The following is a 27,500-nucleotide window of genomic DNA, read 5'->3' as shown; positions in this document are numbered from 1 at the left end:
GGCGCCGCTCACGAGCTCCTCGTCACTATCGCGTGATTCGATGCACTTGCTGCTACATAAATATTGTAGCAACGGTAAACGATACTTGCCACAGAAATCGACAAACTTGATGTGCTCCACCCGATTATTGAAAAAAACTCCTGCACAAAAAAATTAATCCATCTTGTTATACAAAAAAATACAAAATGTACAAAAAAAAATTAAATGCGTATAAATTTAACCTCATTTTAAATTTTGCGCATTTAAAAAAATTGAAAATCTACCAGGCGTTGTCAAAAATATATAAAATTGCGAAACAAAACACGAAAGTGCTTTAAAAACCAAGGTATGCTTACTATTATATTTTCACAAGGTATTTTTACTCAAAAATCTTACAAAAACATTTCCTGATGAAAATTCCCTGATCTGGATATTTTGTTCAAAATTCCAAGAAAAAGAGAATATTTTGAAGATTTTTTGCTGCAACTACATATTTAATTCCGATCATTATAAAGTCTTTTTTATTCTCTTTTAAAAATTTTCTTCTATTAATTTTTTTTCTAATAGGATAAACGTAGAATATTATTATAGCCTCTTTGTCTTTTACTCACTGTCTTATTTTTATGAGATAAACGTAATTATGTTGCAAATATAAATAAATACGAGAACAATGAAGAGATTTTTAGGTATAAAAAAATGATTTATTGGTATAGAAAAGAAATCTAAAGTTCTTAGCACAGAAGAAATGGATCATATATATGTATATATATAATATTATATGCTGAATTATTGTTTAAAAGTACTGACCTTTGCATTTAGGATTGACACAATGGTGAGCACTGTTAAGGTACTGCACTAGGTTGCGTGGTAAACTCTCATCGTCGTAACAAACGTCACTGGTCTTGATGACACGTGCCGCTAATTCCAATAACGATGGCGGATTGTGCGTCATATCGGATACGAATCTCACCACCAGCGGATTATCTCGAAGAGATAACTACAACAAGCATATAAAATGCATTATTAGATTAAATTATTTGTTATACAAGATGTTCTTCTAAACATATGTTTGAAAAATTTCAGGAGATGATTCCTTGAATAATTTCTTGAAGAAAAATTCATGTACCCCATAATGTCCTGTAAACGGCATCATTTTTACGAGTTGTAGGATGTGTCGAAGGTTAAAAAATGAAATTTTGAAAAATATATTTAACAGAAACAAAATTAAACAAAATTATAGAAATTGTCGGAAATTACTAGCTTCAGCCATGATACATAAATCTATTTTCTTCCTTGATTGGTGAATACATTCAAAAATACTAAATATGATGCAACTAAGCAATTCCTTAAATCTTTAATATTTTCAAATATACGTATATATTAGTTATAATAATGTATATTAAATATAATGACATAAACTAAAGAATTAAGATGACTCCAGAGAAAAAAATCCAAGGTATTCAATTCTAGGGACCGAATGAGAGAACTAAAATTCTATCAATATTTTTAAAATTTTGTTAACAGTCTGCGTCTCGAAAATTATTTAAGATATACATTATACAGATATATATAAACTTTTTTTCAAAAAATTTCCCAAGCAATGATCTCGAATTTTTTTGCACATTTTTTAAATTATTTAAGAACACCCTGTACACTATTTATTAGTTAAACTTGTTAAAACGATTCAGATCTTTTTTTGGTTTTTGATAAAATAACGTCGAGTGAAATAACTGTCAATCAGATTATCTATTTAAAAAATAATTCTATTCGGAATACTGTCATATGTGTTATGTTTAAATGACAAACATTATCAACCTCACTGCTAACAGACAGTTTGACAATATACCTACCTCGGTTAGACATTTCAATGTTATTATTTCGGTAGGTAATGTCCGCAGCCTGTTCTTATGAAGTGATAAAGTTTTTAAGTTCGTTAAATTAGCTATCGAGCTTGGCAAGCTCTCCAGCATATTATCACAAAGCACAAGAGCTTGCAGGGCTTTCAGTTCACCGAGAGTGGACGGCACCTCTGTTAATCTATTGTCTCCCATCGACAAAATTCGTAACCTTTAACAAATCATAATGTCCAATTTCATGAAATTGACAAACTACCATTTATATAAAACAATTAAATAAAGCAAAATTATTTAAATTATCATTCTAATTAAAATTATAGAAAAAGCTAATTGCGTTTTATATATTTCAATTTCTTTCTGTCTCTAATAGTAACGATTTTTAAATTTTCAAATAATAAACTCTATATAATAAACATTTATGTCTTTTCGTTAAGATATCTTTTTTCTATAAAAAATATTTTGGAAGTTACTTTTAATTATAAAATAAAAAAATAAAGAATTTCATAAACAATATTTTAAAATGTTAATAAAATAATATGTAAAGAAATAAATAAATTAAATATATAGATAAATGAATATATAAATAAATAGTAAATTATTTTTTTATGATTAATTTCTAAAATAAATTAATTTTTGAAGTAATAAAGAGAGCATGTAAATTTTATTTACATATCGTAATTAATTGCGTTAAAACAGATCTGACTTAATGTAATTATTTCTACACTATTATCTATTTCTCTAAAATTTCTCCGTTGTAATAAAACTTTTTTATACTAATATGTTAATTTTTTAATATATTTTTTAATAAATTTTTTTTTATATGCTTTATTATTCTTTGTATCATTACAAAATTATAGTTGCATTTATAATTTTCTATCGCCGATTATATTAATATTTGTTAATTGTTAATTTATTAACAATTAATAAATATTGTCTATAATTATTAAAATTTTAATTATCATTGAAATTGAAATCGCAGTTACCTTTGTAGTTTCCAGATATCTTTAGTAATCTCATTGATATGATTACCACCCAAGTAAAGGTATCTTAAAACAGTGAGATCGAGCACCTGGTTAGGAAATTCCGTAAGCCTATTGCCGCTCAAATTCAGTTCCCTCAAATTGACCAAATTTTCGAAATCTTTAGCCAATCCATTATTAGTCAGGTTGTTGTGTTTTGCGATTAAACAAGTCAAAGGGCAATTTTCCCAAAAATTTGGTAATTTGGTAAGACCACAGTTCGAAATATCAAGGGAATTCAGGCTGGTAAACCTGCTGATACTGATAGGAAGATTTGCGAGACGGTTCTGGCTCAACAATAAAGTGTCCACGTGTTCCGGACACTTGGCATTAAGGAATTGCTTATCCATTATTTCATCGTTCAGTGAAAGATAGGACAGATCCAACGTTCTTGAACTAGAATCCGAATCGCTGGAATCCGAAGTGTAGTTTTCCATAATTGAGCTTGATTAAATTTTACTTGTTTCAATCTTCTTGTCCACTTATATACATTTTTATATAAAAATATGCTGAAATGAGAAAGAGCAATCAATTATTCAAATAAAGACATCTTTCACGTATATTTAAATTTAAACAATGTTGCGACAACATTGATATATCCTTATTTATAATAATACAATATATGTATACAGATATGTTTTTTATCTTTACATTTATACGTTTCCTAAATTGTCTCAGATCTGTAATTAAAAAAATTACTTTAATATAGTTAATATTAAGTATATATTTAAGTATAATATATACTTAAAATTATTAAGTATATATTATATTGTATGACAAAAACACTCAATAACGTAATTAAATAAATAATAACATTATTAGATTTAAATCATTTAATTCGTAAAATTTAAAATTTTATTTATAGAAATTACACTTTATTTCACATCTCAAGTGGATAATAAACAAGTGATTTTCAGTTTTTCACATTTAAACAGTTTGTTCAATTCATCTGAATTCCTTTGTGTTGGGATTGTATCGGAAACTAAGCTAGAAAAATATATTATATTTTTAATACGTTATATATTATAGCTATGCCTTTTGCAAGTTTTATATACTTTTTATGATATATATATATAATAATGCACATAATATATTAATTTTATTAATGTAATATTTTGCTTTTTCAAATGTTTTGTCAAAAGAAGAAGAGAAAAAGTTTACATAATAAAAAAATGATAATTTTAAAACCGCGTAAAACCGCATCATCATTAATCGTAATCACGCAAGCATGATGAAGGAACAGCAAAGTGTAAACAGTGGCTAAGTATTTTTCGTTGTTTATATATGAATAACATAAGACGATGTGAATTTGCGTTCAATATGTTATCATACGCGTCCGACACATGACAGATCAAGAATATATAAAGAATCAATAATTTTAAAGAAATATTCACTTTAATATAAACACAGAGTATTATTCTTAAGCAATTAAAAATTTAATTTATGTCTTTTACTTGATGTTTTTAAATTTTATTTTATAATTACATATACGCGTACATATGTACCACGTCATTATCATATGTTCAACGCATGCAAATTAATTATCAGAAATCGATAAGATTCTGCGAAAGAGCTATTGTGACAAATCATGTTCTCGTTATTAATAATTTCTTAGCGTGAAAACATTTTCAAATATTTTAAAAATAATAAAAGAAAAATGTTTGTTCCAACACAACAAAATGTCTCTTTAATCATAATTAATTCAACAAATTTGAAGTCAATAGTATCGGTATAATTATAACACACACAAAATTAATATATTATTATAAAACTAACTCGCATAAGGTTATTTCAAAATAAGAATATAGAAGAAATCGAAACACTTTATTTCAGTTATAATATCTTTTTTATGCTAAAAAAAACCTATTATTAAATTATGTAAATCTTATTCAATAAAATAAAATTATACAATTATCAAATTAAAACATGTTGTTATCAATAACAAAAACAAAAAAGATAAACAATATGAGTGTTTCAATTTCTTCTATATATAAAAAGTTTAAAATTTTGAAAAATAAAAAATTTATATAAGTTGAAAAAGTAATAATTAAGAATTTACATAAATACATGTAATTTGATAATTGTATAATTTTATTTTATTAGATAAAACTTACATAATTATAAATTTACAAAATTAATAATAGTTTTTTTAACATAAAAGAGATATTATATCTATAAAGTCAAGAAAACTCATTATACATATATTATTTCATATTAAAATTAAACAATGCTAAGTAAAAAGGTGAAATAATGAAAAACGAGTATATGAATCGTGTGTGTTCAAAACTCGCGCGCTACTACAGCGCGATTCAACTGCACGATTCATGACATCACGTTGTGGCTTGCGTGACATCACAGATTGCACAGAATGCTCCACACTTACTTGTTACTTGTATTGTCCACGCGAAGAAGACAATTCCACTTATCACTTATGTTTAATTGACACTTTTGGAAAATACAACGCGCGTTACTTAGTTTTAGGCGAATGGATTTTGCAATTAACTTTGGAACGAAACTAACGGCACTCGACAATCGACAGACAAATGGATCATCCCAGCCGCATGATATCTGCACTATCAGTGTGCTCGCCTTTATTCCCTTTATCGCCTATCATCGTCGTCGCTGCACAAGTAGTCTCCCCGCCAAGCGATGTCATCACCATTGACTAAATAATAATATAGAACCACTAAACTCTATACATATGTACTGGATGACAATTTTAATATTTTATGAAAAATTAGTCACGAAAAATCAACAAAAAATTCAACAAATTGGATTTTATATAAAAAGAGAATAAATATTATACAGGATGTTAGAAGAGTCTGGAAACGGTCAAATGTCTCGAAAACGAAACGTCTCTGAGAAAAATGTTTCCAACCAAAGTTGTAGGGTTTTAAAAGTTCTATTCAATGATTATATCCGTTTGACCTTGAGTGGAGAGATCAAGACGAGGTGAAGGCCAACATGATTTTTTTAAATGGAACACCACAATTTTTATTGCATATTCTTGTAGCTTATCTCTAGAGCTTTCCAAAATGCTATAATAAAATATTTTTTCATTAAATACTTTTCGAGTTATAAGGCTTCAAAGTTGCAATATTTTGACATAAAATACAAGATATCTCATAAAGTGAAATATTCATTTTTCGATTATCTTATCCTAATACTTTTATGCACAGAATAATGAGACGAATCAAGTGGTGTAATTAAAACACATAGTTATCTTTAAGAAAAAAATCTGGATTTGTAACTAGCAGTTACATATTTTTACTTTAACATAATTATATGTTTTAATTACGCCAATTGATTTGTCTCATTATTCTGTGCATAAAAGTAGTAGGATAAGATAATCGAAAAATAAATATTTTACGAGATATCTTGTATTTTATGTCAAAATATTGCAACTTTGAAGCCTTATAACTCGAAAAGTGTTTAACGAAGACACATTTTATTATGGTGTTTTGAAAAGCTCTCGAGATAAGCTACAAGAATATGCAAAAATATATAGAGTGTTCCATTTAAGAAATTCAAAATGATCTTCACGTGACCTTCATGTGACTCTTCAAGATCAAACGGATATAATCATTGAATAGAACTTTTAGGAACCCTACAACTTTGGTTCGAAACATTTTTCTCATTGTCAGAGACGTTTCGTTTTCGAGATATTTCACCGTTTTCAAACTTTTCTAACACATCATTATTTTTATGTTTCTGTGAGTTTGGTAATTTTTACATGCAGAAAACTGCTAGCTGCACAAAATGCGAAATTTTTTTCTCACTTTGTGGGCCTGTCACGTGTCTAAAAAAAAATCTGCAAAAATTTTGAAGAAAAAATATATTGTATATATATATATATATACATATATGATATATACGATATATACACATACAGGGTGTTTCAGGTTTTTTCTGCTGAACTGTACTAATATGTTGTACAAATAGGAATAAGAAAAAACATATTATATACATAAGTTTATAAATGCTTTATTAAAAAAGTTATACAAAAAGGTAACAAAACTGAAATGAAATGATCACTGGCATATGTTTATAAATAAGAAGAACACTTAATTTGTGCATTTGTTTATACAATTGCCAAAAAATTACGTTCTGCTCAATAGATTTTTTTTATTAATAACTTTTTAATAATGACTTGTTCTTTTTTAAAAATTTTTATACATTTTATTTTTATAATAATTTTATTGATTAATCTATCAAAAAAGTTGAGTTTTCGCTGGAGCATCACTTCTGCACATTTACCATATCTTTAATTATTTTATTGCTAAATTCATATTATATATTGATTCACACTTTTATATATAACTCTAAATTTTTCTATATATATAATCTAGTATAAAATTATTACAATAACTATTGACTTTTAAATAAAATATAAATTTTTTTTTCGCATCATTACAATAAATATACATAAAATAATTCTATGACAAAAATATAGACAACATTATATGTCGTATTTAATACGTCTTAAAATTTCTAAGACGTACAATTTTTATTTATAAAAAATATATACTGGAATAATTATTATTATGAAAGTTATGTTTATCTTTTTCGATAAATAGATGAGTTTTTGCAACATAATTTTCATCATTGTATTATAAATATTATTTTTATTATACTACTTTATTCATATTAAAGTTAATTTTGTGTTTCTCAGAAAGTATTGAAAGACAATAAAAAAGTTCTTCCTCGGTGTCATTTTTACAATAATTTTGCGCTATTGAACATGTTACAATTCTTTTCTGACATAACAGAAACCAACATACTTTTTTGATCTGACAATAGATTATCGATCAACAACTTTTTTCAACAGATTGCTTTTATCAAATCTTTGTTGACAGTTTTGTTCGCCAAGTTCTGATCTGAGATTAACGAAGTACATCGTAAACGTTCGTAAATATGATCAACATCTATTGTTGTGATTCCGGTGTCATTGTTTAAACTTTGGTAAGAAAGTTGATTGTCTCGGCCTTTCTCAGAACTGTTGTCCTTCCAAGAGCATTCTATACAAATATAAACCACATACAATTTATGAAAATAAAATATATATATTTTAAGAAACTTCTTCGCAGAATTTTAAGAAAAAAAAGACTTCTTTGTAATGATAAAATAAAACAATATTTTTATGCAGTAAAAAAAAATTAATGTTAATTTACCATAGGCAGTTAATCCAACATTTATAGGATTTATTATCACATTGTCTACGTTGTTTCTCAAAGCAACAATAGTTTCGAGACAAACTTTGAAACTCGGTCTGGCATCCGCTGCGCTCCAGCAACGCAACATCAATTCATATAATGTCGATGGACAATTGAAGGGTTTCGATAGTCTGCCACCCGCGCGCAAGTAATCCATTACTTCAATATTAGTTTTAGTAAAATAGGGTTGTTGGCCTAACGTCGTAACTTCCCACATTAGCACCCCAAATGCCCAAACATCGCTCTGTGAATTAAATATTCCATCTATTAAAGATTCCGGTGGCATCCAACGAACAGGAAGCAGATCTTCTTCTTCCTAAAACATTTTAATGAATTTAATTCCCTTGTCTGTTGTTTATTTTTGCATCAAGCTGTGTTATACATTAATAAATTTGTTATATGTTATTCTAATATTTGTCGATTTTGACAACTTGCTGATTTACATTGAAATTTTCTTTATATTAATTTTCTAATTTAATGAGTAATAAAAATCTTTGAAGCATTGTGGAAAATTATGTCAAAATTTAGTTTCTGTTATATCAAAAATTTTGTATTTGTATTAAATATTTATCAATAAAAGATAATATATAATATATAATAATAAATATACTAATAATTTTAATATTTATTTTTAATATTTAAATAATATACACACACAGGGTGTCCGGGAAGTCGTCCGCAGTACTTCGGGAGATAATTTGGGACCAAAAAAAACAAAAAAAAACTTTATAAACATAGGTCTGAAAATAAATCGTTTCCGAGTTATAGCCACTTTTATGTTAAAAATATCGTAATTTATTTTTCATAATTGTAATCATAATTTATTTCACAATGGACCTATGTTTATATATAGCTTTTTTTGTTTCTTTTTTTGGTCCCAAATTATCTCCCGAAGTACTGTGGACGATTTCCCGGACACGCTGTATATAGAAAGTGTTATAAAGTTACATACGTTCTAAAACTAATTTAAAATATGTAAACTTGAGAAATTAATTTTTACTTAAATTGGGATATCATTTAATTGTTAATTTAATATTATTTTTTATTTAATTTAAGATATTGTTAAATTGACAGATTTTAATTTTAACGTCAAAAACGAATTTATTGATCAGAAAAAATTACTTACCTTTTTTTCAATTATATTTATTCAAAATAATAATATTTAATTATATATAATATATATAATTATTAAATAAAACAGAAAAAATTGAAAAATGTTTAAAATTTTTGAAAAAATGTACATACAATATGACCAATGTGCATATTAAGATTAACTATTCGAAAGGATTTCTTGTATTAAAATTTAATGTACGATATATATCAATATTTTCGAAAAAGTTAATTTTTTAATTCTCAAAATTTTCTGTCACTTTTGCAAAAGCTTTATTTACCTGGTAATAGCCATCTTCATAAATATCTTTAGCGAAACCGAAGTTACCAATTTTAATAACGCGGTCCTCAACATTTTTCGTGGATACGAAACAATTTCGACATGCCAGATTTCTGTGCACGAAATGTATTTCTTCTAAATAGCAACAGCCGCGCGCAACATCTTCGCACATGGCGAGCAAGTCTTGCAAGCGCAAAGCATGCGTAGAATCTGTAAGTTGCATAAAGTGACTATCTCTCAAATAGTTCAACAGGTCACCGGCCTCCATTAATTCCAACACAAGTAATGGTGGATCTACGTCAAAGCAGACGCCGAGCAATTTTAACACATGTTTGTGTTGAAGCTGATTCATAAGCTTGGCTTCTTGTAAGAGTTTCGTTTTCTGTCGCGTCGAGGCATCTTTTCCTAGTGTTTTTATGGCAACGGACACTGTGTCCGATCCTTCTGACTTTTTCATTTTTCCTTGAAATATCTAAAAAATATATTGGAAATTTACGTAAATTTAACTTTATATTTTAAAGATAAAACGATATTTCTTTGCGACTTATTTTGTTTTTAAAGTAAAATTGCGTTGCATAAATCTTTTTTTAACTTTAATTCTCCAATTGTTAGTCTTATTAAAAAATATGTTTCAACATTTTTCTGTGCTTAAGGAATTAAAGATATTCGTAATTGAAATGTTTGCCAGATAACAAAGAAAATAATTAAGATAATATAATAATTTAAATAATTAAAAAAAGAGTTAATAATTCAAAAAAAATCAATAAATAATTAAGAAAATTAATTCTTACATATCCGAACATGCTGCTTCCTATAGAATTTCCTAGTGTGATTTGCTCTTGTTTGATTTCAGGCAATGCGGAATAATCCGAAGCATATTGTAATGTAGAAACGTATATATTAGATTGAACAAAGTTCCTATCAGATGCTTCGCGAAAAGCCGCTAATTCGGCCAATGTTAAAGATGGAATTGCAGCTCTGTTGTTTTTCCGTTGTTTTTGTCGATATGTTGCTGTACAATATTATAATATATTTCTATCATGCATTATTCAAACTTAAATAATTTTCTAAATATTAACAAGGTTAATTTTTCAAAAACAACCGCCGTTTACCCACATTTAGCGTTGTTTACATAAGTAATTTAGCTAATTTATTTAAAATAAAATGGAAATTTGATGCAAAGCTTAAAAATATAAAGTAAAAATAATTTTTAAAATAAGTTTTATGTGAACAATGAAGTTTTCACTACAATATAGAAAGAAAAGATGATATAGAAAAGTGTTGTATTCAAAACTGTAAATAACGTGTAACAATAATATGTAACGTGTATATAACGTGTAACGTAATATGTCTCTAATTGCAGTAAAAGCATATCTTTTGATTTTTTCCAATAAAATTGCATTTTTTGTTAATTTTGTCCATAAGAGTAAGGTAAACTCTGGTAAAATGACCATAGTTTTTTAAAGTGCAAGAAACATACTTTTATTTTTGTTATTTTTTAATAGTGTTTAGCATATTATCTTCACTGAAGTTTAATTACGTAATATTATCGAAATTAAAAGGAAAATATTTAATAGAAATTTTATATTATCAAAATAGTACAACATAAGCGTTGGTCATCTTACCAAACTTTTAAGGAAAATATGACCATGTGACGGAAAGATGGCCATAATATTTATAAAAAAAATGGTGAAAACGAAAATAAAAATTATAAGTCATGTAACAATTAACATATCTTTACAATATGTCTAACGTCGATTACGATAGCTTAAGGATGTTTAGCACCTACAATCGGAGCAAAAAATAGTCGAAATTGAATATTACAGCACAAAATTTAAATTATAAAAATAAAAGAATTTACTCGTACAGAGAGTAATTTAAAATGTCAGAATAAAAATAATAATAGTGAATAATGACAAAATATAGAAGATTTTTAACTATTTCTTTGATAAATTTCATAATTTGTCATTTCTCCGAGAAGAAAGAAATATGGCAACATGGTAATTTTTCATAAGCTGGTCAAATTGCAAATTGACATATGAGGCCTAGTCGCTTCTCGCTTACACGTTTGTATATAAAGGCTTCTTCAGATGAAAAGATAAGTTATTTAAAATGTCAAAAAAGAAGGCTCAGCTGAATGCTATGTTGCCACGTTTTCACAATAAATAATATGTCATCTCGGATAATAGGACGAATTAAGAAAATTATATTCAATATCTTTTGAACTAGTCAGTACTTGACCAAAATTATGTGATCAAATATTTCCTCTATATTTAAACTATACTTTTGCAAATTTTGAATAAATTCTTATTATTATTTCTATCTATTTTAGCTCTTAAATCAACACGATCACAGGTTTTTTATAAGATAGAAAATCTGTAATCGTATCAATTTAAGGGCTGAAAAGAAATAATTATATTTATACTTATTTATATAAATAATTATATTTATAATTATATTAATACTTTTACTTAGTTAATTAGATCCACAAAATAATTATATTTATAATAATATCGACGGGTAAATTCATTGCAAATTAAAATCCTTATAACTTTTGATTGCTTGAGTGAATCAACTCCAGGTTATTTTATAAGTTTCTGAACATGTATCAGAACAATCTGTGCAAATTTTATTAAATTCCTATATTTTTAAAAATAGGTACTAAACATCCTTAACTGTAATTTATTCGACGTTATAATAGTTTTTAGTGGACAAAATGAAAAACTTTGCAGGTAGTCAAAAGTAAAAATATGATATAAGATTTACAATATCGTTATTTCGAATAATGTATGCACATAAACTACTGTGTAAATATTGAATATCTTTGGTAATGACTAAAAAAGTGCACTATGTAGCGATTATTGAAAAAATTACAGCCTATGGCCATCCTTTCCGTATGGCCATCATACCCTAGTTTACCCTATATGTAAAATGTGGATACGCGTCGGCTATGTTTTTTTTTCTACACTTCTCTACCCGCGGTGTTAATTTTTTTTCCCAATTTGTGACATGCATGTACACGACTCACAAAAATTCAAGTTTTATACCAAGTATACTTACAGAAAAAATAATTATAGATAATAAAGCATATCAGCATTATTATAATAATGACCGTGATGATGTTTAATATTAATGTTAAGTAATGTTGTGTAGTCAATATTCCTCTGGTAACTTCTGTTAAATCAATCACACCTGATTGATTCCAAGCCGATATAACCCCATAAACGTTTCTAGCTCGCACGCGAAATTGGTATTTCTGATTCATGTTCTTAGGAATTATCCAATAATTATTCGTCCCATTGTAATATAAATTCCAGTGCTTGTTCTTCTCGATTTTATTGTCACCCTTACAATTATCAACGAAACCTTCCAATTGATACGAAATTTGCAAATGGTCAATAGTTTTAGAAGGTTCCCAGTATAATTGAATCACAGAATCGTAAAGTTTCTTTATAATAGGCATCCCAGGAACGGTCAAAACATAATCTTGTTACACAAATAAAAAAATTAAAAATTAATTTTAAAATTGTAAAAAACGATGAATGCTTTTTCTAATTTTATTATTAAAAAATGATAAAATAAATTTTATATTTTTCTTGCTTTAGAAGAAAAATTGAAAGAGAATTTAATTCCTCATTTTTAATAAATTCTTTTGTCAATATTATATACGTACGCATATTTATGACATGGACAGATTTTGTTGTGGTCGTAGAAGTAGAAGTAGAAGTAGAAGTAGGAGTAGTTGTAGGTGGATCTTTGCTGACTTCATTTTTTATAGACATATCGTCTATAGAGAATCTTCTGTCCATATTCGAAAATATTTGTAAATTCTTGCGGTTAGATTCGAGCTTTTTAAATTTATCAAATTCTGTTGTTACAGAAGTATCAATATTTGCGGATGGATCTTCATTTTTTATAGACATACCGCCTATAGATATTCTAAAACCCATAGGAAATGTTCCCATAGGAAATCTTTCCATAGGAAAGAATTTTGGATATTCAACCTCGGAAATATCCATGTTCTTGAAGTTTAAGTTATCCAATTGAAAAATACAACATATATTATAATTATACAAACAAGTATGTGTATATTACTTTAGTAATATACATTTTATTACTTAAACCTGATTTTTTCTTACAACAATAGTGATATAAATAAATCACGTTAAATAATAGAAGTAAATATTATGTATACTATGTGTTTTAAATTTTTTAATTAATTAATTAATTCTTAAATTATCAGGTATATACTTAAATATGACAGTGGGGATATATAAAATGTACATTAATGAAATATTTTATAGATATTTCTTTCGGGGTGTGTATATTCACAAGCTATTCGCTATTGAATATTCCATTCATATTTTTGCATATTCTTGCGTATACATGTGATTATAAACTTCTCAATATTAGCAATATGTATTATTATATATCTTCCTATTATTACAATGTTATTACTTTGATTTATAGTAAACATAATTTTTAATATATATTTATTATTTTTATTAAGTCTTGCAAATAATATTTTTAACATCTTCATAAAAAAAAACAAAAATAAAGAAACAAATAAAATTTAGATGATATATATAGAAGTATAAGTAAAATTTGTAGAAACTTTATTATTTTTTAAATTTTGACTTGTTATTCTTAAATAATGCGTAAAATGTAAAATAACAATTAGAAAGTGAAATTTCATCTATTAATTAAGAACAAATTTAAAAAATCAAACTATATTTTGAATAAAAGAAATTTGCCAATTAAAATTTTATTAGTATAAGTAATATATGTATAAGTACTATAACTAAGTAGAAAAATTATATGTATAAAACAATTTGATAGTTAAATTCCATATTTTTTTAAAATGTGAAAAAATGATAGTAGACAAAACATAAACGTAGTAAGCATAGACTGTGGAAATGTTGCTTTAAAATTGGAAAAGGGAAGCAGAAACGTATTTATCTCTTTTCAATTCAATCCGTTAGAGATTGTTATATCTATGCTAAGGATATATATCTTTATAAAAGAACATGGAAGATTAAACACTCTGAATAGAGCAAAAGAAAATATAAAATAAGACAAAATAATAAATATTTATAATTTATAGATAAATTAATAAAAAAATGCATTCCTTAGTAAAATAAACTAATTATAAACATATATAAAAGAAAAAGTATAAATAAATATAAATAATACATTTTTATCTATTTTTATAAAAAATTCAAGTTTATATTTCTGGAAAAAGTTAATACAAATAAAAGTATTATTGTCAGATACCGCGGATTTTTTATATATCCAATTAATTTAACAATATTAACTTTACTGCATATGGATGCATTATATGTAATATTTTTTTCTATAATTTTAATCCATTTTTATTATTTGAAAATTTCAAAGTTTGAGAAATCATTTTCTCTTATATGTTTTTATTAAAATTCACATTAACATACATAGGAAGAGAGAAAAAACAGACTGTCAGATTAACTTGACAGGTCAAGTTAAATATATAGGCATATTAAAATATATAGAAAATATTTAATAATATTTAAATAATAATAATATTTAATAATTATTATAATAATATTTAAATATTATAATAAATAAATAATATAATAAATAAATAATAATAATAATATTTAATATTATTATATTTAAATTAAATAATATATAAAATGCAATAACGCTTTTAAAACATTGTTTTCCTTTTCTAATTTTATCACACAAATTATTGACAAAATATAAGATATACGCAGTCTATGGGGCAAAATTAGATTATTCAATTGTTTTATAATTTTTGTATTGTGTTATTAATAATATTATTAATATGTGTTATTATTAATATGTAGTTTTTTGTGACTACTTAAAATAATTTGTTTTTTGTTCTTATTTATTCCCAAATAACAACCATAAATTCAGTTTCAACAACTTTTTAATTTTTATTCTTTCCATTTTATCTATTATTATATTCTCTCTCTTTCTCTCCCCCGTCCCCCCTCTCTCTCTCTTTGAAATCAATAAAATACTTTCTTGTGTAACATATTTTTTCATCAAGAAGAAAGCTATACAAGAATGAAATAAGGGTTAATAAGAGTTAATAAATCATCTTTCACGACAAATAATTCTTAGCAAGCGTTACTCTTTTCAATTGACGTAGCAATTTAGCGAAATGATTCGAGTTTATCATGACTGGTGCCTCATCGTCTTCTCAATTAACTTGTGATTCTCTGTTATTTCAACTTCCTGTCCCAATGATATTTACGTTTTTTTTATTTTCAACAACATCATTCATGAATAAAGTTTTTATACTTCAATATTTAATAAAAATTTTATCACATAAGTTTTATTCACAAAATTCTTTTGATTATAAAAATGTAGATTTTTTTTTTGTCTGGTTTTAAATAAAAAATATAATTCACGTATAAGAATAACTACTCGTATACTTTATAAATAAATAATTATAATTCTTTACATATAGGATGTATTTGTTTGTAATATAATCATTATATAGAATAATAATCAATTAGAGAAATCAACAATAAGGATGCAATTTATGAATAGAAATATAATATAAAAAATACATATCAGAGTGATTGAAAAGTCCCGAAACAGACAAATATCTCATAAACAATGCATTTTAGAAAATAAATGTTTCAAAAAGAATTATAAGGCTCAAAAAGATGCATTTAATAGCAGTATATATGAATTTGATCATAGATAATGCTATCAAAGGAGGGTTATTTTAAATTTTTTTAAATGGGACCCTACTTTTTTTTGCATATTCTTATAACTCTTCTTCAGATCTTTTCTAAACACTATAATTTTATTCACTTTATGCACTTAGCCGCTTTAAAGTTATCGAGTTTTTTATGATAAGTATAAAATTTCTCTTTTTAGTATAAAATTGATCGATAAGGTCAACTAATTTTCTCAAGTGTTGTAACTTATGACCTGAACAAAAAGCTAGATGATGAACAGTTTTCGTGTTTGACTGACTTACAGTCATACATCGATATCTTACGATAAAAAACTTGATAACTTTGAAATGGCTTAACTGAAAGTGGATAAAATTATAGTATTTCGAAAAGGTCTTAAGAAAGAATAGAAGAACGTGCAATAAAAAGTAGAATGTTCTGTTTAAAAATATTAAGGTGACAATTATAGTCGCCTATAATCAAACTCAGACTGCCATAAAATGCATCTTTTATTTAAAAAGAAATCTGCTTATGAGATATTTGAGCGTTTCCAGACTTTTCAACTGTCCCGTATAAAAAATAAAAAATTATATTAAAAATAAATTATAATAATAAATACCTCGACGAAAAAAAATCATAGAACATTCGTTAAAAAAGAATTTAAAGCTAAAACTCTGCTCTTTAACACCCAATTAACGAAATCGTGCTAAATTTTTTTTTTAATTCGATATTCTTGGACAAACTTTTGAAATATTTGTTCAATCGACAGACGTTGCTTTCTTACAATGTAATTTTGTAACGAATATAAAAAATTGAAATTCAAAAGATTCCAAAACTAGGAACTTCAAGCTTTGAAAAGCTTTTTTATTGATCTTATTCCGATTATATATTTTTAAGGAAGTTGCAACTACTTGAAAATTGGCCTTTTCTTATATGGAAGAAAGTGGCCTTTCAATTTTTTTAAAAAACATAAAAAATTCGCTCAATTAGCAAACGTTATATTTTTGCATGAGAGAGAGAGAGAGAGAGAGAGAGAGAGAGAGAGAGAGAGAAATTTTAGGATTATAAAGCGCATGAATTATTTGCAATCTAAAATCTTTTCTTATTATATAAATGTAAAAGATTTCTTACCTGTGGAAAGTGCTGTTCTGGAATCTTCGAAAAAACAGAAATAAAATTTTCGAGATTGTCTTGCAGAGGCGCCTGCATGACTACTTCCTTGATTATCAATATTTCTAACAACGCGCATAATATTATTCCTCCTGTAGTCATTTTTTATATTAAGAAATCACGTTATATATATATATATATATATATATATATATATATATATGTATATTAAAAATAAATCAATATTATACTATTATATGAGTAATTGTATCTGTTGTATTCCGCGCGCTTGTCAATCTTTACAGAGACACTTCACTCCGAGTGAATGCTTTATATATGAATGCAAGCTCAAGACACCCTTGACTGACCGATCAATTGATAGATTGATTTGTTTTTATCATTCCCACAAAACTTTCATTCATCCATTTGTCTAAATGGCCAACGTCAACTAACGACTAATACTTATATAAGACGGAGTTCTGCAAAATGTATAATGGTTTAAATCACACATTTTACAAGATAAAATTGAAAAGTACATTTTATTATTTTTAGTATAATTGGTCTTTTTTCTTTAAATTTGGCAATTTATTTACATATATCTGTCTTTTAAGTAACATCATATTAGTATACATATATTTATGAAATGTAATTTTAAAGCATTTTTTTTAAATATGTAGAAGAATTTAATTTATAAATATATAAACGTCATAATAAGAGATGTATTTACATATAAATTTGTAAATATAGAGTGTTCGCTAATTTGTAAAGAATTTCTCGTATACAGGTGAAGCAGATCAAACTAAGCAAAAAAAAATTCTATATTGTTTTGTGTTTATATTACATTAAAAAATTACATATTTTTTTATATTCTGCAGCTTCATAAAAAAAAATTTTCTAAGAAAATTTAAGTTAATTTCCATAAACTACACAACAATTTACTTACAAAACGCTTTTTAATTTTCCTTTGATTTATTTTGATCGAGTTATTTAATATATTAATTAATATATTATTTGGACTGGATATAGATATATACAAAAGTGTCCATTTCGGAATATTCCAGAAATAAATACAAAGATAATAAGTAAGGCGTAATAGAGCCGGATATTATAACATAATTAAATATAAAAAAGTTTTTTAAATAAAAACAAAAATAAAAGGTTTATTGCTAAGTCAAAATGTTTATAAAAATAACCAATAATCGCAATAAATAAAAGTCGAAAGAGGCAAATTAACAGTAATAAATAATACAAACAGTAAAGTTATTAAAGTGAAGAACAAAAATTTTTACAATAAAAGAGCGGACGTTTCGGCTTGATTTTTCAAGCCTTCTTCAGCGCAAAGGAGTAAGACGGAACGTCTAAAAATTAGCATTAATATATAATAAATTAAACTAGTAAATTTTAGTATTTTTTTGATATTTGTAGAATGTCGTGCCAGCTTCACAGACGCGCATGTGACGGCACCTTGAAGGTGACGTTCCATGGGGCGTACCGCGATACGCGCGTATTGAGCGTATCAAACTGCAACCAATAGCTTAGTTTACACCGAGCACTTGATACGCGTACTAATCATTATGCTAGCCAATCATAGCCAGTTTTCTAAGAATAGAAATGGCTATGATTGGCTATTTCGCGCATGCGCACTCCATTTTGGCTAACAAAAAATCGGGAGAGTTGCGCTACTGGATATATTGTGCTATAGGGCGCGTTCGAGGAGATACTATTGGCGCTAACAGTGTCATTCTATCTTTTTGTTACTCATTAAAAGTTGAACAAAGATAGAACGAGACTGTTAGCGCTAATAGCGTCTCCCCGAACGCGCCCTCTGTATATAGAGAGGCGCCATGAAGCCGTTTTTAAGGGAACCCATTTTCATCGCGGTACAGTGGTGTTATTATTAATTGCAACTGCGCGTGATCTTTTTTCACTTTAACATATATTATGAAGTAATGTTAATATGTTAATATGTTAAAGTGAAAAAAGATCACGCACAGTTGCAATTAATAATATGTAATAAAATATTAATGAATGTATATGTTTCGTACTTTTGAGATCCACAATTATGGATCTAGCACGGACACGAACCATAATTTGTGGATCTAGCACAGACGCGAACCGCTGGAAAGTCAATCCAATTACGTAGTTCCACTCTAAAATTGATCCAGTTAGCGCCACTGTACCGCGGTGAAAATGGGTTCCTTCAAAAACGGCTTCATGGCATCTCTCAGGCTTCTCTCTGATATTAATTTTATTTGGCGTAGAAAAGTATGTGTACGTTTCTATTACGAATAATTGTTATAAAAAAGACATGGAAATTATGATACGACTTTAAACACGAAAATTATAATTTATTATATTTATGGATATACATATAAAATAAAAAAATTTTTATACTCTAAGATTAGTTAACATCGTGTACAATAAGGTTAGAAGCTGCATGATTATATTTGAAATTAAATTATTTATAGATAGGATATTTCTAAAAGATAAAAGATCAAACTTTTTCAAATGTATTTTACAGTAATAAAATCTCTGAAGAATATATGGATCTGCTTCGTTTCTAAATAAATTTTTCAAGTTTTGTTTATTAGAAGAAATATTCATATAATAATAGTTAACTCGAGCATGAATATAAGTTTTATATATATATTTATTTTGTATTATTATGAAATAATTTTTAATAATGGCATTAATTTTTTTAGATACAGAATAAATGGCAGTGTTCTGCAAAATATATCGACCACTATGGTCCTGGCATTGTAAGTTTTATAGAAGCACATATTTTTACTTAAACCAAATTTCTAATACTAGAAAAGCCATTCCTATAAACATTATTATCACAGAAAATGCAGATCTCTGTGAGAAAATAAACAGAAATCCATCAAACGCAGAATGGTTGAATATACGAGAAAAATTTCTTCAACATCAACAAATCACTCCAGCTATTATAGATTCCACAATTATGGACATATGCACTCAAAATTTTCAAATAGATACAGCTATTGCATATTTCAAATTTCTGAGAGAAAACAATTTTCCTCTGAATGTGGCAGTGATCGGAAAGTATCTGAGACTCTACTTTCTGAAACGCGACTCCTTGACCGATACAGATAAAATGGAAATTGTAGAAACATATGACGCTTTAAAAAAGCAACATCCATATCTGGATTCTATTACAGCTCAACATTGTATAGTAAGTTTGTGCTTAACAAATCAGTGGGAAAAAACATATGAAATAATGGAAATGCTAAAGATTACTAGCAATCCAGGTACATCTGTATATTCTGCATTAGCTGGTGCAGCATTTAAAAATGGAAAATCTGACATTGCATGGAAAACATTATTAGAAATGACATTACACAGATTAATTCCACAAAATATTGTATATACGTCGCATCTGGAATATTGTGAATTAAAAGGAATAAAAGTTTTTAATGATGGAATGGAACAGATGTTTAAGTTTTGGGGTGAACACAGTATAAGGCCGTATACTCGTATTATAAATGCATATATTAATACAGCTACCAAATATGGTTGGTCTGTAGCACCTACAACTATCTCCACCGAGTAAGCATTATATTTTATAATTCAAATTATTAATTTAGTTTATTAATTTTAATTTTTTCTTTAACAATTTATAATTCAAAAATATAATAGGATTATAAAGTTAAAATGAGACTTTTAACAATCATTTGATTTTAGTAATTACAATTAAAATTTTAAACAACTGAAATATAATTAGAACTTTAATAATTAAAGTTAGAATTTTAAATTAATAGTTAAGATTCGTAGTTAAATACATGTTTCTTTCTGTTTAGAGGGTGTTGTAGAATTTGTGGTCATTCCTTGATGGAAATAACATTTAGTGAAAAATCTTTTCGAGACCTGGCTGAATCTGTAATGAACAAAGTGATTATAGGATCGGATATTTATTGCAAGACTAATCCACGAGAATTACATAGATTTAAAAAATTTATTGAGGACACTAAACCCTATGACATAGTGATTGATGGACTCAATATGACTTACATTCAAAATAATTATACACCTATATTACAAACGGTAACATTTTTATTGCAAATATAATAAATATATTATAAATATATGAACAAGTATATTAGTAATGTTAGAAATACACTAGCTTGTTAATAAAAAAAAAAAAAAAGAGAACTTTTCTTTTATTATACTTTTATTATTTAATTAATTAATTACTTTTTTTAATTTTATTAATTATATTAATTATCTTATTAATATTAATTATTTAATTAATAAATTTATAAAAATATATGTAGTTTTTGTATTTATTATAGCTGGTTGAAGTGATTGAATACTTCAGTAAATGTAAAAAAAAAATACTTGTGTTAACACGGAAACATCAAAAGAAGCTGCCAATTTTCAAATACATAGAGCAGCATGCACTTGTCTTTTTGACAGACAACTTGTAAGTATTGCATTTCAGGGAATAGAGTTTCTTATATGCATGTAAAAAAATGTTATTGTATATATCATTAAAAGTAAAATATAAAAAAAACATTAAATAAGACTTTCTGAACTCAACTTAATGTTATTATATATTATTGTATATATAATTAATAGTAAAATATAAAAAATAAAATTTCTTACAAAAATTTTTAATACATATGTATAAATATATGTACAAAATTATATATATAAAATTTTAGGTCTGCTGATGATCCTTATATACTCTATGCAACTATGTCAAGTGGCAAAAATACAAAATTTGTGTCACTTGATTTAATGCGACAACATAAGCACTCTTTAAAAGATCTGCACTTGCAAAGAGAATTTAAGAAATGGCAATGCTCGCATCAATATTTTGTTAGAAAGACTAAAACTGACATACATATCCAGGAACCTTCCGTTTATTTACCGACAGCGCAAAAAAATGGGGACTGCTGGCATGTGCCTTATGTCAACGATGATTTTACTTACGCAGAATCGTTTGAATTCCCAGATAAATGGTACTGTTTAAAGTACAAAGATAAAAATAAATGAACATGATATTACAACATAAATTTTGTTATTAAATATGTCAATGTTAGGTAAAGTTTTTTTTTGTTAAATTTTATTCTCAAATGGGACATAATGTTCTCTTTATAATTCTCGCTACAATGAAAATTTTGTATCCCTTATATTAGTGAGTTTATTTTATTATAGAGAGTTTATTTTATTTTATTATTTTATTATTATAATAATCTTACGCAATATATTCATTTATCTTATGTGGCGTGATACAAGCTGGGATTGAACCAGTATTGCAGTATTCTGTAACTTCTTACGATATTGTTATCATTACGAGTTACAGAATCATAGTACAGCATTGGACATTTACAAAATATAATAGTCTATTTCTGCGCATAAGCAAAGTAAATTATGTTTAATATGGGCATCTTCCAGCAAATGACACAGATGACAGTGCATTATTTTGTCTGTTGAACCTTTGAAGTTGAAAAAAACATGAGTTTATTTTTTTGAATATAATTTCAGCGTAATTTTGATTAATGAGATTTTCCGTGGTTAAAACGAGATCGTGAATGCATCCATTGTGTTTTTTCAACTTCCATTTTATATACAGAGTGAGGAAAAAGTATGGAAACTTGAAAAATCTCAATAAACATAAGTTACAGAAAAAGAATCCAAGGCAAGATCGAAGAAGAATCCAAGCATTTAAGGCAAGATCTATTCATTCTTTCATGTATTTTATATTAAAAAGTATCATATGACAAACTTTAAAACGGTATAAAAATTAGATACAGTTTATGCTTGTGATTTAAAGGAGATAATCATGAAAATAATGAGATGAGCTTTTTCAGATATATAATATAATAAAATTTAATATACATAAATATACATTACTTTGAAGTTTAATGTAGCTTTTACAATTAATTACTATAATATAGTTATAGCCGTTTCAATCATATTACAAAAGTTAATAATGACTATAAACATTAATAATAATAAGTGAGTTTATATAATCATTATTTACATTATGTAATGTGTACATATATAGTTTTGAATTAAAGAATTTGTAAAATAATAGCATAATAATAAATAATATCAATAATATTAAATAATATAAAAGAATTTGAAAAAATGTAACTGATAATGATTTGTATTTCGCGCGCAAAATGCGAGTGACACACTCTCCTATTAAGGTGCCTTTTCTTGCTTACGTTCGACGGTCATTTTTGGCGTCAAAACAGATCACGTGATAAAAATTGACGAATTGGTATTTTTATTTTTGGTCACGTGATGTCTTTTGACGCTGAAAATGAGCGTCAAGCGACAGCATGAAAAGAGACCTTTAGCTTGATTTTGCTATAGAATATGCAGCCTGGTAACAGTCCATACTTATATAGTCCAAGGACATAGGTCTGTTTTTTATTGGAAGGTCCTGTTAGCACACATCCCGATAGCACCAATCATACATATTAACCGATGCCTAGGGTAACCAGCACGATTAGCCAATCAGAAGGTCCTAATATTCACTGGCCAATTAGCATTGTGCGTTATCGGATCCCGTCCGTTTTTTATTACTAAATTAGTGCAGCCAGTGTGGTAATAAAGAACAGACTCACTTTCGAATTGGAAAGAGAAAGAAAACGAAGAAAATGCCTGCAAAATAAACAGACTTAACATTGGGTGCTTTCCATTTAGCGACACACGTCCACACAAACATTATTCTATCTTTGTTGTTTCCTGGTATTAAAAAAAGACAGAATGATGCTTGTGTCGACTTGTGTCGCTAAATGGAAAGCACCCATTCTTGACAGAAGTATGTGACGTGCGACATTACTTTGCAAGAATATTTGCCTCTTATTTCGAACAAGATAGAGGATATATACATCGTCATTAGATTGGAAAAATGATTAAATTAATGCAGGATATTAATTTGGAAAATTATACCCTTATTTTGCCATCGGTGGCGGTTGGAAACGTCGGACAACTGTCCGTCGACCTGCTTATTTCGAATCTTAACCTTCAAAAAATTGGCCAGATCTTTAGCGCGGCGTTTGTGCCTATCGTCGGCGCAAACGCTTATCACGAATCCTCGAACGAGCTTATCACCGCGATCGACATCTACGCGGGAGTCAAGGAAGGCATCGTCGTCGTGCAGATCCGGTCGCCGTATGTGGGAGAGCTGGCCGAATTTTTCGACCAACTGGCGCGATTCGTCGCTGAAAGAAAGATAGCTAAAGTAATGTACTATTTCAGTAGAGTATAGTGTGTTCGATTATTATTTTCTTTTCATAAAATATATATCGTGTTTATTTTCTTCCTTTTCTCCAGGTAATAATTCTTGCGAGCAGTTACGACTATACAAAGAGAGATATCCAGCCACATCATCTGAAATTGAGGTACATCGCTTCCTCCGGTATACAATCAGAGAGTGGTCAGCTTTTTGATGAGCTCAATTGGATTTCACACAAACCAAAAATCACGTCTGATACAAGAGAAGAGGGAAAGTTACAAATACCAGGAGGTGGATTTGCAAAGAGTATCTTTAACTTTTTATCACAAGCCAATATTCCTTGTGCCATCTTGTTTAAATTCTGTTCCGAGGGAGACAATATCGCTGATGCGATAGCTTTAGTATGCTACTTAAATCAATGGATACACTTGTTAGAAACAAATAGTGGTAGTAATTTAAAGTATCCACCATCTTGGAAACACTTATTTGGGAAACCGCCGCCATGTGACATATATTAAACATATTGTAATGTTACTTTATGTTATTTTGTTAATTTTATAATACAATAATATTTTTGCTAAGATTGTATACAATGTCTGATGTAGAGAATTTGACAAATTTTGTAGAATAGAATTTTGTTAATATAAAAATTATTAGGATTATGTTATATATTTATAAAAAAAACTCGATAGTTAAAATGTGACAGTTTAAATGTGGATATAATAAAATTCTAATACATTCTCTACAACTTCTTCACAATGACTATTTAAATACAAAGATGTAAAAAAAATTAATTACTTTACTAGTGAGATTTTCTAAGGATAAATAATTAAATTTTTCTTTGCTGTATTTAAATATCTTATTTTTTAATAACAAAAATTCTCTATGCTAGAAGTTTGTACTTTGCAGAAAATGCCGAATAGGATACAAAACTAGCTAAGAAAGCAGCCAAAAATTCAGAATTCACCCAGGGACCAAGATATACACCCGGATTGTTGAGAACAACCACAGCCAAGGGATTCACACTGTCTGTATCCTCTCCATTCCTTATCGCTTTGCGAACAGCGTTGTATTTATCTCCGTCATATAATTTTATGTAGTAATCGCCAGATCTCGCTTTCTTTATATCTTCTGTCCAAGATATCTGTGACACACAAAACATGTTGCAAGTATTTAAGATGATATTAAGATTAACTTTTAAATGAAAGAGAGAGAGAGAGAGAGTTTAGTTTCAAAATATCCAACTATATTACTATTCTCACTGTAATTATATTATTTAATTTACAATATTTGTCAATGCACACAGATATATTTCGATTCGATCTTATTATTATATTAAAACAATTCTAAACACACAAGCTAGTCAGTTAACATATTACCTGATATTTATTATCAGCACTCAATCTAGCCGCCGGTAATAACTTGCCCTCGACCTCGGCGTAAAGACTGATTCCCTTTACACCGTCGCTGCATTTTAAGACGAATTGCATGGTGAAGGCGACGTTCGTAAGAACCGTCGCGTCTTCTGTCACGTACGACGAGGCGACGATCTCAGGCTTTTGACAGATCTTGTCTGTCGTGGCAAAAGCCACGGAAATAAATACGCTCGCTAACGCGTACGCGAATACAATCTTGTTCATTTTGGACAAGTTCTTCAGGCCTTTTCTTTCAACTATTTATCACGACTGTCCACGATGGAATACCGTTGTGCGACCCAACCTTCAAAATATACACTCCAACAATTCCAACCTGACAACCGACAACCGTGACGAGCGACAAGCCACGTCGTTATGATTGACGCAACTCGTGTTTCAGACACAGTATATCCAGTAGCGCAACTCTCCCGATTTTTTGTTGGCCGAAATAGAGTGCGCATGCGCGAAATAAGCGAGTTGCCCAGTAACGCCATCTGATCTTCTCTTTCGCTTACTCTTATTTTCTACTGTTGTTCGTTCTTTCTCTTACTCATTGATACATGTAGCAATATACAATAACTTAAAATAATATATGTTAATAAATAATATATAGAGAAATAAATTGTTAATAATATATTTACAAAAGAAAAAATTACAAAAATAAAAGATATATGAAAGAAATATAATTAATTGTTATATTGAAATATATGTAAAATCATTAATAAGATTATCGAAAGAGCTCCGAATTAATAAATATAAATAAGTAAGTAAGAAAGAGGCAATAGGAGCGAGGAGATGTGAATATAAAATTATAAGTTTTTTTCATATAGGTGATGTGTCGCAATTGTATTGACATTAAGTACATTAGCAACATTCTATAGAATGACGGAAATTATAACAAAGATTTGAACGTTTCGATTCATGTTTTGAATCCTCTTCAGCATAATATATAAATTAAATAAATGAATTATAAATAGATAAAAACGAAATTAATAAGAAAACATCACATAATAAAGGCGTAAGACATGTGTGAACTAAAAATCCCAAGTAGCACATATTCGTTTCAAAAACGTTTCACAAATGTTTCTGCGAAACGTTTTAAAACCGGCTTTTAAAAACGTTTCTAATTGGTTAAAATGTGCACTTAAAAAACGTTAAGGGAAACGTCATTTTCTAACAAAAAAAAAACGTTTAAGAAACTGTCAAAATACGATTTTTTTCCTTTATTTGTAAAAAATTTGTTTATCCACAGATTCAATAAAATAATGCAAATATGGATATAATCCATCTATTTTCATGTTCTGAATCTCTTCTCGAGATTACATCAGAAGTCAAACTGACAAAAAAAAAAATAATTTAAATTATACTTTTAGTACCTGTTTTTTTAGGTTTTATATGCATGTTATGAAAACTTGAATACGAGTTAAGTCTGAACACGCCACGTAGCGGCAAACAAAAGAACACTATATTATAAAATATTATAAAATATTATAAAATTATATTATATTAGTATATTATAAAATAGATCTTTTTTGTCTTGTCGAAAAGATGATCAAAAAGTCATCTTTTCGTCGACTTAACGTAACTATGATTTTTAGAAGACATCTTTTAGACAT

The 27,500-nt window shown here is 27.3% G+C and overlaps 5 protein-coding genes across 9 annotated transcripts in view; 2 read left to right on the top strand and 3 right to left on the bottom strand.

Annotated features, from left to right (window-relative positions):
* The window catches only part of LOC140669002 (leucine-rich repeat-containing protein 58), a 6,993-nt gene extending 1,495 nt beyond the window's left edge, over positions 1-5,498 (bottom strand). Inside the window, exons 1-6 of one of the 2 annotated variants that reach the window (XM_072898413.1) lie at positions 5,238-5,498; positions 3,727-3,841; positions 2,819-3,363; positions 1,830-2,046; positions 787-976; positions 1-140 (exon numbers count right to left, since the gene is read on the bottom strand). The exon at positions 1-140 is cut by the window's left edge and continues 1,495 nt beyond it. In XM_072898413.1, the coding sequence (XP_072754514.1) occupies positions 1-140; positions 787-976; positions 1,830-2,046; positions 2,819-3,291 (1,020 nt within the window). In that variant the 5' untranslated portion in view covers positions 3,292-3,363; positions 3,727-3,841; positions 5,238-5,498. The remainder of the gene's footprint in view (positions 141-786; positions 977-1,829; positions 2,047-2,818; positions 3,364-3,726; positions 3,842-5,237) is intronic. The other variant, XM_072898412.1, reaches the window with a different exon arrangement.
* Positions 5,499-7,448: 1,950 nt separating this feature from the next.
* LOC140668999 (proto-oncogene tyrosine-protein kinase ROS-like) lies at positions 7,449-17,504 on the bottom strand. Of its 2 annotated transcripts, none has more exons than XM_072898392.1 (7): positions 17,278-17,504; positions 13,131-13,479; positions 12,518-12,943; positions 10,249-10,469; positions 9,459-9,929; positions 8,026-8,311; positions 7,449-7,872 (listed from the first exon to the last, which is right to left on the bottom strand). In XM_072898392.1, the coding sequence occupies exons 1-7, from the start codon at positions 17,416-17,418 to the stop codon at positions 7,676-7,678; spliced, it is 2,091 nt and encodes a 696-aa protein (XP_072754493.1). In that variant the 5' UTR covers positions 17,419-17,504; the 3' UTR covers positions 7,449-7,675. The 2 variants fall into 2 exon arrangements, with proteins under 2 accessions (XP_072754493.1, XP_072754492.1); XM_072898391.1 differs by having other exon boundaries at positions 7,458-7,872; positions 8,026-8,383; positions 17,278-17,498.
* A 1,909-nt stretch (positions 17,505-19,413) lies between these two features.
* Mldr (mitochondrial ribonuclease P catalytic subunit) lies at positions 19,414-22,293 on the top strand. Of its 3 annotated transcripts, XM_072898228.1 has the most exons (6): positions 19,472-19,521; positions 19,959-20,015; positions 20,100-20,823; positions 21,075-21,318; positions 21,567-21,697; positions 21,939-22,293. In XM_072898228.1, exons 3-6 carry the CDS (start codon positions 20,219-20,221, stop codon positions 22,270-22,272), a joined length of 1,314 nt encoding a protein of 437 aa, XP_072754329.1. In that variant the 5' UTR covers positions 19,472-19,521; positions 19,959-20,015; positions 20,100-20,218; the 3' UTR covers positions 22,273-22,293. The 3 variants fall into 3 exon arrangements, with proteins under 3 accessions (XP_072754327.1, XP_072754329.1, XP_072754328.1); XM_072898226.1 differs by having other exon boundaries at positions 19,414-19,521; positions 19,959-20,823; XM_072898227.1 differs by lacking the exon at positions 19,472-19,521 and adding an exon at positions 19,534-19,681 and having other exon boundaries at positions 19,959-20,823.
* Positions 22,294-24,033: 1,740 nt separating this feature from the next.
* Positions 24,034-25,217, top strand: LOC140668800 (proteasome assembly chaperone 2). Its single transcript, XM_072898114.1, has 2 exons — positions 24,034-24,475; positions 24,568-25,217. Exons 1-2 carry the CDS (start codon positions 24,143-24,145, stop codon positions 24,985-24,987), a joined length of 753 nt encoding a protein of 250 aa, XP_072754215.1. The 5' UTR covers positions 24,034-24,142; the 3' UTR covers positions 24,988-25,217.
* An 86-nt stretch (positions 25,218-25,303) lies between these two features.
* On the bottom strand, positions 25,304-26,282 carry Tapdelta (Translocon-associated protein delta). The gene is made up of 2 exons (XM_072898115.1): positions 25,849-26,282; positions 25,304-25,613 (listed from the first exon to the last, which is right to left on the bottom strand). Exons 1-2 carry the CDS (start codon positions 26,107-26,109, stop codon positions 25,353-25,355), a joined length of 522 nt encoding a protein of 173 aa, XP_072754216.1. The 5' UTR covers positions 26,110-26,282; the 3' UTR covers positions 25,304-25,352.
* Between the last annotated feature and the right edge of the window lie 1,218 nt (positions 26,283-27,500).

This window comes from Anoplolepis gracilipes, chromosome 8, assembly GCF_047496725.1.
Source record: "Anoplolepis gracilipes chromosome 8, ASM4749672v1, whole genome shotgun sequence".
NCBI classification, from domain to species: Eukaryota; Metazoa; Arthropoda; class Insecta; order Hymenoptera; family Formicidae; genus Anoplolepis; species Anoplolepis gracilipes.
Note: the sequence above shows the minus strand (reverse complement) of the source record. Positions and strands in the feature narration are given on the sequence as shown.